The 12,157-nt window shown below is 41.6% G+C and overlaps 1 protein-coding gene across 1 annotated transcript; it reads left to right on the forward strand.

Moving 5' to 3' along the window:
- The first annotated feature begins 996 nt into the window (after nt 1-996).
- Nucleotides 997-11,058, forward strand: MED21 (mediator complex subunit 21). Its single transcript, XM_040234600.1, has 4 exons — nt 997-1,078; nt 9,268-9,382; nt 9,926-10,026; nt 10,574-11,058. Exons 1-4 carry the CDS (start codon nt 1,037-1,039, stop codon nt 10,748-10,750), a joined length of 435 nt encoding a protein of 144 aa, XP_040090534.1. The 5' UTR covers nt 997-1,036; the 3' UTR covers nt 10,751-11,058.
- Nucleotides 11,059-12,157: the final 1,099 nt, after the last annotated feature.

The raw sequence follows: 12,157 nt of genomic DNA on the forward strand, positions 1-12,157 counted from the left end.
TTCTTAAAATGAAAGTCGGTATCATGACTCTCAAGTATTCTTTAGCTGCTTGCTGTGTATGTTTTGTGGTCGCCTAGAAGCTAAAGCAACGTGAAATATGTATTCAAGGCGATGTTTAAGAATGGATACAAGGGAGGGTAAGGAATTACACTGAAAACCCCCACAATCGAACAATCTCTGTATAGTGTTTAACACTTAAGTCATGAGAAAGTATGCTGGCCTCCAAAACCGAGAGACTCGCAACAAGCCACTGACTATTATAGACAATGGCACAGCAGGGTTATCCCAAGTGGAGTTCAGTTCAGTCGCTTAGTCATGTCCGACTCTTTGCGACCCCATGGACTGCAGCACGCCCGGTCCCCATGTTCATCACCAACTCCCGGAGTTAACTCAAACTCATGTCCATTGAGTCGGTGATGCCATCCAACCATCTCATCCTCTGTCATCCCCTTCTCCTCCCACCTTCAATCTTGCCCAGCATCAGGGTCTTTTTTAGTAACTCAGCTCTTCGCACCAGGTGGCCAAAGTATTGGAGTTTCAGCTTCAACATCCGTCCTTCCAATGAATATTCAGGGCTGATCTCCTTTAGGAAGGACTGGTTGGATCTCCTTGCAGTCCAAAGGACTCTCAAGAGTCTTATCCAACACCACAATTCAAAAGCATCAATTCTTCGGCGCTCAGCTTTCTTTATAGTCCAACTCTCACATTCATACATGACTACTGGAAAAAACCATAGCCTTAACTAGACGGAGCTTTGCTGACAAAGTAATGTCTCTGCTTTTTTATATGCTGTCTAGGTTGGTCATAACTTTTCTTCCCAGAAGTAAGCGTCTTTTAATTTCTAGGCTGCGTCTCTTAATTTCAAGAGGAGTTAGTCTGAACAAAGTTAAGGCTCGGGAAAGCCCCGCCCCTTCGCTACGGGGTTTGGGGTTTGGCTTGACTCCACCCCCTCCAAGAACGCAGCCTTGTGATTGGTTATGACTGTCCAATTGAGTAGGAGCAGCGGCTTTCACGTCTCTTTGTTTGCGGGAGGAACATGGCGGATCGGCTCACGCAGCTACAGGACGCTGTGAACTCGGTGAGCAACTGCACTCGATTAATTTCCGTCGTCTTCCTTCCCGAGATCCCCGAGAGAAAGCATGGCAGAGAAAGAGGTGTGAGGGACGAAACTCGGAAGTGGGGAGTGGACTGAGGCTGGGCTTCAGCAACAAGCGCTGGGGTTGGCTGGAGGCGGCGCCGCCGTCTGGAAGGTCTGAGGCCGGTTGCGGGGCCGGGCGAGAGCCGGCGGCCTCTTCGCTTGCCAAGTGGAGGATCTCACTGCGTGGACTGTCAGGCTTCAGCGACTTGGCTTGTTCTCTGGGACCAGTTTTATTTTCTTGTCAGTGGTGCTTATGGATCTTTCCCTTTTTTTTTTTTTTGCCGAGAGGAGAGAGGAATCGGAATTTTTTTTACCCCTTATGAATTTTAACCCACGGAGATAAATCCGTGTTCTTAATGATTAGATCTTTGTCATTAGATGTTAGCCGAGGGTGTTCTTTGGCTACAGTTTTCAGATTGGGGCTGGATTGATACTAATGTGAAAAGTTTTGTTTCATCTTAGTTGGTTCCTATAGACCAAGGTTTCCATCTCTTGGCCGCTCCCCCAGCTTGTCATTTTAAGGGAAAGTGACATCTTATAATAGTGAATCTTACGGTCTTTGTATATCTTTAAGATTTTTAAAACATCTGCTAATGAATCTTCTCCCTATGAAAGGTCAGGTGATGTAAATAGCCCCGGTTACTTTGATCTTTCTGGTTCTTTTTCCTGTTACTTATGTCTACGTGGAAAGTATATGCAAACCAAAGCATTCATGTACTTATTACCATTAAGAGCTAAATTGTTTTTCACTGGTAGTTACATTTCTGTCATTCTGTTTATAATTTGATGTCCCAGGTAAGATACAGGGCTTCCCTGGTGGCTCAGAGGTTAAAGCGTCTGCCTCCAATTCGGGAGACCTGGGTTCGATCCCTGGGTCGGGATCCCCTGGAGAAGGAAATGGCAACCCACTCCATATTCTTGCCTGGAGAATCCCATGGACTGAGGAGCCTGGTGGGCTGCAGTCCACGGGGTCACAAAGAGTCGGACACGACTGAGCGACTTTACTTACTTACTTACTTAGGTAAGATACCTGTAGATGTTGACTGGAAAATCAAACTAGTCTCTTGTCCCTAGGCTCTTGCCAGTTTTTTCTCACTGGAAGCTAATAAGTTGGTATTCTTGTTATCACTCAGTGTTTGTACACTTGAACAGTGTGAGTCTGCCTGTGAGAAATGGATCTATTGTGTGTGTGAGGACCGGCCTCTAAATGTTGATAAATTCACTAAGATGAATTCTACCTTTGGTGACTTGCCTGGGTGGCCAGCCAGTCTCCCTTGGGGAGATATTTCTTTGAGGCTTTACAAAATTAAATTGTAATGACTGCTGGATACAAACATTATTTTAGGGGAAATGTTGTATATTCATATATGTTTCATAGCCAGAAGGATAGTAAGGACAAAGTGAATATGGCCCTTAACTCCATGGATGACGATTGGATTTTGGAGGAAAGCCTCTAGATTATCTGGTATGGTATATGTAAACACTGTCATGGTTACAGAGAGTTACTCCTTGAGGAGTTTACAGTCTGGTTAGAAAGACTTCATATACTCAAGACATTTAAGTAATGCAAAAAGCAGTATGTGGTTAGGAGTTGTAATCAATTGAGTGTTTTCAGCTGTTGGCAGAATTTTCTGGCTCTAGAGATACCACTGCATTCTCTACAGGGTCTGAGCGTCCCACCAGCCACATCAGAGCAGTAAGTTTCCAACATCATATAAGGACACCCCTTTTTTAAAACCCATGGTTACCTAATCTTAACAGATTGAAAACCACAGTCACACAAAACTAACCAAACTGATCACATGGATCACAGCCCTGTCTAACTCAATGAAACTATGAGCCATGCCATGTACGGCCACCCAAGATGGACAGGTCATGGTGGAGAGTTCCCACTGGAAAAGGGAATGGCAAACTACTTCAGTATTCTTGTCTTGAGAATCCCATGAACAGTATGAAAAGGCAAAAAATAGGACACTGAAAGAAGAACTCCTCAGGTTGGTAGATGCCCAATATGCTACTGAAGAAGAGTGGAGAAATAACTCCAGAAGGAATGAAGAGAGGGAGCCAAAGCGAAAACAATGCCCAGTTGTGGATGTGACTGGTGTTGGAAGTATAGTCTGATACCGTAAAGAGCAATATTGCATAGGAACCTGGAATGTTAGGTTAAATAAAGTCTGGAATGCAGTACTTGGGTGCAGTCTCAAAAACAACAGCATGAGCTCCATTCATTTCCAAGGCAAACCATTCAATAACAGAGTAATCCAAATCTGTGCCGCAACCATTAATGCTGAAGAAGCTGAAGTTGAATGGTTCTATGATGACGTACAAGACCTTCTAGAACTAACACCAAAAAATGATGTCCCTTTCATCATAGGGGACTGGAATGCAAAAGTAGGAAGTCAAGAGACACCTGGGGTGACAGGCAAGTTTGGCCCTGGAGTACAAAATGAAGCAGGGCAAAGGCAAACAGAATTTTGCTAAGAGAACACACTGGTCACAGCAAGCACCCTCTTCCTACAACATAAGAGACAGCTCTACAAATGGACATCACCAGATGGTCAATACTGAAATCAGTTTGATTATATTTTTTGCAGCCAAAGAGGGAGAAGCGCTATACAGTCAGCAAAAACAAGACCGGGAGCTGACTGTGGCTCAGATCATGAACTTACGTAAAATTCAGACTTAAATTGAAGAAAGTAGGGAAAACCACTAGACCATTCAGATATGACCTAAATCAAGCCCCTTATGATTATACAGTGGAAGTGACATAGATTCAAGGGATTAAATCTGATAGATAGAGTGCCTGAAGAACTGTGGATGGAGGTGCATGACATTGTACAGGATGCAGTGATCAAGACCAGCTCCAAGAAAAACTAATGCAAAAAGGCAAAATGGTTGTCTGAGGAGGCCTTACAAAGAGCTGAGAACAGAAGAGAAGCTAAAGGCAGAGGAGAAAAGGAAAGATACACCCATCTGAATGCAGCATCCCAAAGAATAGCACAGAGAGATAAGAAAGCCTTCCTCAGCGATCAGTGCAAAGAAATAGAGGAAAACAATAGAATGAGAAAAACTAGAGATCTCTTCAAGAATATTAGAGACACCAAGGGAACATTTTATGCAAAGACGGGCTCAATAAAGGACAGAAATGGTATGGACCTAACAGAAGCAAGAGATATTAAGAGGTGGCAAGAATACACAGAAGAACTATACAAAATGTATCTTTATGACCCAGATAATGGTGATGGTATTATCAGTCACCTAGAGCCAGACATCCTGGAATGCAAAGTCAAGTTGACCTTAGGAAGCATCACTACAAAAAAAGCTAGTGGAGGTGATAGAATTCCAGTTGAGCTACTTCAAATTCTAAAATATGATGCTGTGAAAGTACTGCACTCAGTAAATGCCAGCAAATCTGGAAAACTCAGCAGTGGCCACAGGACTAGGAAAGGTCAGTTTTCATTCCAATCCCAAAGAAAAGCAATGCCAAAGAATGTTCAGACTGTTGCACAATAGCACTCATCTCACATGCTAGCAAAGTAATGTTCAGAATTCTCCAAGCCAGGCTTCAGCAGTACGTGAACAGTGAAATTCCAGATGTTCAAGCTGGATTTAGAAAAGGCAGAGGACACAGAGATCAAATTGCCAACATCTGCTAGATCATAGAAAAAGTAAGAGAGTTCCAGGAAAACATCTACTTATGCTTTATTGACTAAACCAAAGCCTTTGATTGTGTGGATCACAACAAACTGGAAAATTCTTCAAGAGATGGGAATACCAGACAACCTGACCTACCTCCTGAGAAACCTGTATGCTTATCAAGAAGCAGCGGTTAGAACCGGACGTGGAACAACAGACTGGTTCCAAATCAGGAAAGGAGTATGTCAAAGCTGTATATTGTCACCCTGCTTATTTAACTTGTATGTAGAGTACATCATGTGAAATGCCGCGCTAGATGAAGCACAAGCTGGAATCAAGATTGCTGGGGTATCAATAACCTCAGATATGCAGATGACACCACCCTTATGGCAGAAAGGAAGATAAAATAAAGAGCTTCTTGATAAAATGAAAGAGGAGAGGAAAAAGCTGGTTTAAAACTTAACATTCAACAAACTAAGACCATGGCATTCAGTCCCATCACTTCATGGCATTTAGATGGTGAAACAATGGAAACAGTGAGAGATTATTTTCTTGAGCTCCAAAATCACTGCATATGGTGACTGCAGCCATGAAATTAAAAGATGGTTGCTCCTTGAGAGAAAAGCAATGACCAACACAGACAGCATATTAAAAAGCAGAGACATTACTTTGGCAACAAAGGTCCGTCTAGTGAAGGACCCTTTTTTTTTGGCCAGTAGTCGTGTATGGATGTGACAGTTGAACTGTAAAGAAAGCTGAGTGCTGAAGAATTGATGCTTTTGAACTGTGGTGTTGGAGAAGACTCTTGAGAGTCCCTTGGACTGCAAGGAGATCCAGCCCGTCCATCCTAAAGGAAATCAGTCCTGAATATTCATTGGAAGGACTGATGTTGAAGCTGAAGCTCAAATCCTTTGGCCACCTGATGTGAAGAACTGAGTCACTAGAAAAGACCCTGATTCTGGACAAGATTGAAGGCAGGAGGAGAAGGGGATGACAGAGGATGACATGCTTGGATGGCATCACCAACATGAGTTTGAGTAAACTCCAGGAGTTGGTTATGAACAGGGAGGCCTGGTGTGCTATAGTGCACAGGGTTGAAAAGAATTGGACACCCACTGAGCGACTGAACTGAACTTTCAGCTATAAGTGCTGAACTGGATTGTTGGGTGATATTAACTAAAGTAGAGGGAACCTTATTAGGATTTGTATGAATCATAATTATTTGTAAAAGTTTTTAAGTAAAGTTATTTTACCCTCTGAGAACTCCATGAGAGCAAGCTGTCTTGTTTTTGTCATTATAATGTTTATACAGTTATACACACAGTGCTTCTCATAGAGCTGATTTTTTTTAAGTTTTCTTTATCCTTTAAGATTTATATATGGCTGCACTAGGTCTTTATTGCTGTGCACAGGCTTTCTCTTGATGCACTGAGTGGAGGCTGTCGGGGGAGTGGGGGCGGTGCCCCGGCTTTTCATTGCGGTGATTTCTCTTGCTGTGGACAACAGGCTTTAGGTACGTGGGCCTCCCAGTAGCTGAGGGTCCGGGACTCTAGAGCGCTGGCTCAGTTGTTTTGGTGCAGGAGTTTAGTTGCCTTGCAGCATGTGGAATCTCCTCAGACCAGGGATTGAACCTGTGTCCCTTAAATTAACAGACGGATTCGTTACTACTGAGCCACCAGGGAAATCCCTAGAATTATTTTGATAAATATTTGTTGAGTAAATGGATTTTGAGAGCTTCATATGGGCAGAACAAACAGCCGTTGTATTTAACCTAATGTGAGAATGTTCTCAGTTAACAAACTCTAGTTACCAGAATCAAAATCTATATGTGTACAGGCTCAGAGCACAACCCACTCCTGTACTCTTGCCTGGAGAATCCCATGGATGGAGAAGCCTTGTAGGCTGCAGTCCATGGGGTCGCGAAGAGTGGGACTCGACTGAGCAACTTCACTTTCACTTTTCACTTTCATGCATTGGAGAAGGAAATGGCAACCCACTCCAGTATTCTTGCCTGGAGAATCCCAGGGATGGGGGAGCCTGATGGGCTGCCATCTATGGGGTCGCACAGAGTCGGACACGACTGAAGCGACTTAGCAGCAGCAGCAGCAGAGCACTTACTGCCACCCAATACCCTTGCAAAAATGTGAACAAAAGCAGTGTAGTCAGAATGAATTTTCACTAGTCAGGCATATATAAAGGGGTAGTAGATAATGAACAAGTAGGGTTGAGTTCGATTATTGAAAGCTTTGAAATAGCCTGAAGATTTGGAGATTTATCTTGAAAACCATGCTGGGGCAAGCTCAGAATTTTGGAGCAGAGTAAAATAACCTAGAAAATAATAAGAACTAGAAAATAGTAGGGAGCTATTGTAAACAATTCTTGTGTGAAGTAATTAGTTGCACTAACAGCGTCAACGATGGCAGAAGGAAAAAGGAAAGATTTGTAGTAACGTTAGCAGGATTTGAAGATGAAAGTTAAGAGTCTGAAGGTAGACTGGTTGACTGGAAAACTCTCAATACAAATTGGATACTAAAGAAAATAGTTGACTTTTGAATTCTGTCGTTCAAATAATGGCAGTGAAACTTAGTGGAAACAGTGATTCAATGATTGGAGACAAGGAATTGCAGTTTGAGTGGTCAGGACTATGGAGAGAAGTTGGTGGGGAGGATAGGAGTCTTAGGTTTGGAAAAGGTAATGTTAACAAAGCTAACTTTGCTGGATCCACATCTGGCCAAAGGCTGAGACATCATTTTGCAGCCAGAGAAAGGGTTTATTTATTCGGGAAGCAGCTGAGTGACAAGATAGGAGGGCAGATCTCAGATTGCTTCCCAGAAGGCAAGAGACTTGAGGTTTGAGGGACTTGCCTGGTGGTCCAGTGGTTAAGATTCTGCCCTTCCAATGCAGGGGTCATGGGTTTGATCCCTGGTCAGGGTACTAAGATCCCACGTGCCTCTTGGCCGGGGGGTGGTGGGTGGAGGTGGGAAACGATCAGAAAATAAACACACTTGAGATTTTATGGGATAAAGAAGTAGGGTGGTCTCAGGCGTGGGGTAGGGTGATTGGAGGTAGGGAGAAGGTAAAGTAGAAGGTATTCTGCACAGGGGCAGTTCTTGGGGCTTCCCTGGTAGCTCAGATGGTAAAGAATTTGCCTGTAATGCAGGAGACCCAGGTAGGGTTGTTGTTCCCAACTGTTCTTAACTGATCTGAATTGGGCAAGACCTTACTCCAAATTTTTCAAATTTTTGAAAAACAGCTTAAGTCCCTTTTACTATAGTGACCCACACATCAGGAGCATTATTTGTTGGGGGTGGTAAGAACTCTGGTGCTATATTATGTGGGCTATGTGAAGCTTGGAAGGTATGCAATTAGGGAAAGAAAAAAGCCAAAGCAAACATCATCGGAGGCAGATGACAAAGGGTTTTGTCACAAGCTGTTTCCCTACCTGCTGTTCTGTAAGACGTACTCTAGTCTTTCGTTTAAGGTGCCAGCTTCCGTTAACCCCATGGGACACAGTTTCAGTAAGGACTTGGTATTCTCAATCTTCGAATTGCTTAAGAAATGCTTTTAGGGCACTAGGAGTTTTGAATCCTGGAGAAAAACATTTCAGACATACTTAAGGTGCAGTCTTTTCCCACCACTATTTCTTTCTACTTGTAATTTACTCTGGTTTCAGAAAAGGTATATACTTTGTGTATGAGTCATATTTAAAAATTTAGCCTGGGGCCATTCTGAGATGTTTCCTGTCAGTTCAGTTCAGTTCAGTTCAGTCGCTCAGTCATGTCTGACTCTTTGCCACCCCATGAACCGCAGCGCGCCAGGCCTCCCTGTCCATCACCAACTCCCGGAGTCCACCCAAACGCATGTCCATTGAGTTGGTGTCAGATGTGCTTTTTTCCACCACTGCTCCCCCAAAAGTATTTACTTGTGCTTGCAGAAAGTACTGGCATATATTTCTTTTATCATTCTGTTACCTTGGGAAGAAAAGAAAGATTATTTTGTTTTTCTTTTTAACTGTCTCAACTAAATTGATACCAAACATAGTTTCTTTAGGGCTTCCCAGGTTGCACAGCAGTAAAGGATCTGCTTGCCAGTGCAAGAGACACCGGAGACTGGGGTTCCATCCCTGGATAGGGAAGATCCCCCGGAGGAGGGAATGGCAACCGACTCCAGTATTCCTGCCTGAAAAAAGCCCATGGACAAAGGAGCCATGGGTTTGCAGAATTGGACATGACTGAGCCACTGAGAATTTAGTTTCTTTGCATGATTAAAATGTTTATGAATCAGCTGTACCCCAATACAAAATGAAAAAAAATTTTAACTTAAAAAAAGTTTAATCATTGTTAGTAACTGGTTTTTGTTATCCAGAATTACTCCTTTCATTTTATTTATCTTTGCTCAGAGAACATTATAGAAACATTGCTGCCACAGTTACCAATACAATCCTTAAAGAGGATAAAGCCATTCTAACTTGGCCACCTTTCCTTTGCCTCCAGCTTGCAGATCAGTTTTGTAATGCCATTGGAGTGCTGCAGCAGTGTGGCCCTCCTGCCTCCTTTAGTAATATTCAGACAGCCATTAACAAAGATCAGCCGGCTAACCCTACAGAAGGTAAATAGATTTTCTTGGCTTCTCTTAGTTTGACTCTCACATTACCTGTAATACATTAAAATCAGATTTATTGAAAGATTCAACTTATTTATGGCTTTCCAAAAATGTTATTGTTTGAGAATATAACAAGTTTGTCTTAAAAGAAATGAATTCATTACAGTAAATTTATATAACTCATAATTCTTTTCATGTGAAATAACAGATTTTTTTACTCCTCTAAAGGAGAATTGTGTGAATTTAGCTGAATTTTTACTTGTGGGACCTTAATAAAAATGGCATCCAATTTACAAATTCCTTTATTCAAGGGACCACCATATTGTCCTAATAATGAAATGATAATACATTATGCTTAAGTTCTAATTTGAGTTAACATTAAAGCTAATTCTCAGACATAATAGAATTGATGTGTTAAAATTACACTTTTATCATTAGAAGCCTAATACAGAAAAAGTAATGAAGTTTCCTGGTTTCATTAAACTTTAATTTTTCTTTCTGAAAACTTGAGATTCTCTAATATCCTCAATGAGTGCTGTCTTTCTCTAGAATATGCCCAGCTTTTTGCAGCGCTGATTGCACGAACAGCAAAAGACATTGATGTTCTGATAGATTCCTTACCCAGTGAAGAATCTACAGCTGCTTTACAGGTAAAAATCTCTTTTCCTTTGAGAATTTTATGAAAAAAATTTTGAATTCAAGGAAATAGATTTAGTACCTTTTATTACAATATTCAAAGTTACTCTAAATTTTAAAATGGGAGTTTTATTGTAAATTACTGCAGCCTGTTTAAGACTGTGCTGAAAATATATAGTTGTCCAGTTTTGAGTTACAAGGAAACTTGCCATTTTCCTCAGTTGGGTTCTTTCCCTTGCCAGTAGTGACAAGAGAGGGACCATTCTGGATATGGAGTAGAATAGCAGTGTCTGAAAGCAATGTGGAAAGGAGTCTCATGTAGCCATCCAGAGATCTCTAATTGAAAAGTCAACTTTTAAATAATTCATACAGGGAAGACTCTCAAGTAATATCTGATCTTAGGATTTCTGCCACTGGCAAAAAAATCTATCACAGTGGTCACATAGTCATCAGATTTAAAAGTAAATACTTTCATTGCAATTTCTTTCCTCCTCAACTTTTATCAGTCACCCAAGTTTTTCATTTCTCAAACTGTTCTTAAATTTGTGTTTGCTCACAAAGGCTGCTAGCTTATATAAGCTTGAAGAGGAAAACCACGAGGCTGCTACCAGTCTGGAGGATGTTGTCTACCGAGGGGACATGCTTCTGGAAAAGATACAGAGCGCGCTTGCTGATATTGCACAGTCCCAGCTGAAGACGAGAAGCGGCACCCATAGCCAGTCTCTTCCAGACTCATAGCACCAGTGTATACATACTGCGGGTGAGGAAAGGACTGTTTCAATGCTGGTAGGAATTCTGCATCAGATTTAGGTGTAAGCCTTACCAACAGTTCCAGAAACATTGAGCACTATGACACATGTTATCTTTTCAGCTATTTTAAATAGTCTTCTGTTTTCACTCTTAATAAATAAGCTTGTAAAATCATGAATGAACCAGCTTTAAAACTGTCACCATGCCACTATTTTTTATTATCTGAGTGAAATTATTGAGGCCAATATTGCATTAATGTTCATAATATATTAATAAACAGCTGTACTGTAAAATTCTGTAGTGACATAATCTCTGTCTTTATTTTTGTCATGTTTCTGCAGTCTTTACAAATCAAAACATCCCTCAAGAGGTGGTAAATGCAGAGAACATGGACTTTTGAATTTAGGTTGACATCCTTCTACCTCTTTAATGGCGACATGGTATAAATTTGGAACTTGAGCAAGGAATGACTCTGGAACCACATTGCTTTTAAAGAAACAAAGAGTTAATATGGCTGGATGAGATATTAGGTCCCTTTTGGAGGCTTTTTCCTCTTCCTAGAACCTCAAACCCAGTCTAGTTCATCTCCACATTTGTTTCTAATAAGAAATCGTCTCTGTGTAATTCTCATGCTATTGTGAGAAGAATTTTCTTCAATCTCAACTTTTTCCCTCTTATCTCTTTGCCTGTTTTTTTTTTTCCCCTGTTTTTCTCCTTAATTTACATAGTGAAATAGTGAAGTATGTTTCCTGAGTCATAGATTCCTTCTCATTCTTTTTATTTATCCAAAGTTTGTTTTCTGATCTTGTAAACCTCTCAGCCTTTATTGCTGCATTCCATTTGACCAGAACATGCTTCCACTACATCAGTTATTACTACTTCAATATCATTGTCTCCATTGGCCCTTTTTAAAAATTTTTATTTGTTTATGTTTGACTGTGCTGGGTCTTTGTTGTCGCATGGGCTTTTCTCTAGTTGTGTTGGGTGGAGGCTACTCTCTAGTTGTGGTGCACGGGCTGCTTAATGCAGTGGCTTCTCTTGTTGAAGAGCATGTGATCTAGGGCCCCTGGGCTTCAGTAATTGCAGCATGCAGGCTCAGTAGTTGCAGCTCCTGGGCTCTAGAGCAGGCTCAGTAGTTGTTACCCACGGGCATAGTTGCCCCAAGGCATACAGGATCCTCCCGGACCAGGGATGGAAGCCATGTCTCCTGCGTTGGCAGGCAGATTCTTTACCACTGAACCACCAGGGAAGTCCAGCCCTTTGTTATTGCTGACATTTGTGTCTGCTCTTTCAAGTATGCTTATGCATCCAACTCTGGGATCTCCTTGAATTCCATCATAATCAAGCACTTATACAGTTTTTGAAAAATACTGCTTAGAGAGTACATTTTAGCTC

The sequence above is a fragment of the Oryx dammah genome, unplaced genomic scaffold, assembly GCF_014754425.2.
Source record: "Oryx dammah isolate SB20612 unplaced genomic scaffold, SCBI_Odam_1.1 HiC_scaffold_29, whole genome shotgun sequence".
Lineage (NCBI taxonomy): Eukaryota > Metazoa > Chordata > Mammalia > Artiodactyla > Bovidae > Oryx > Oryx dammah.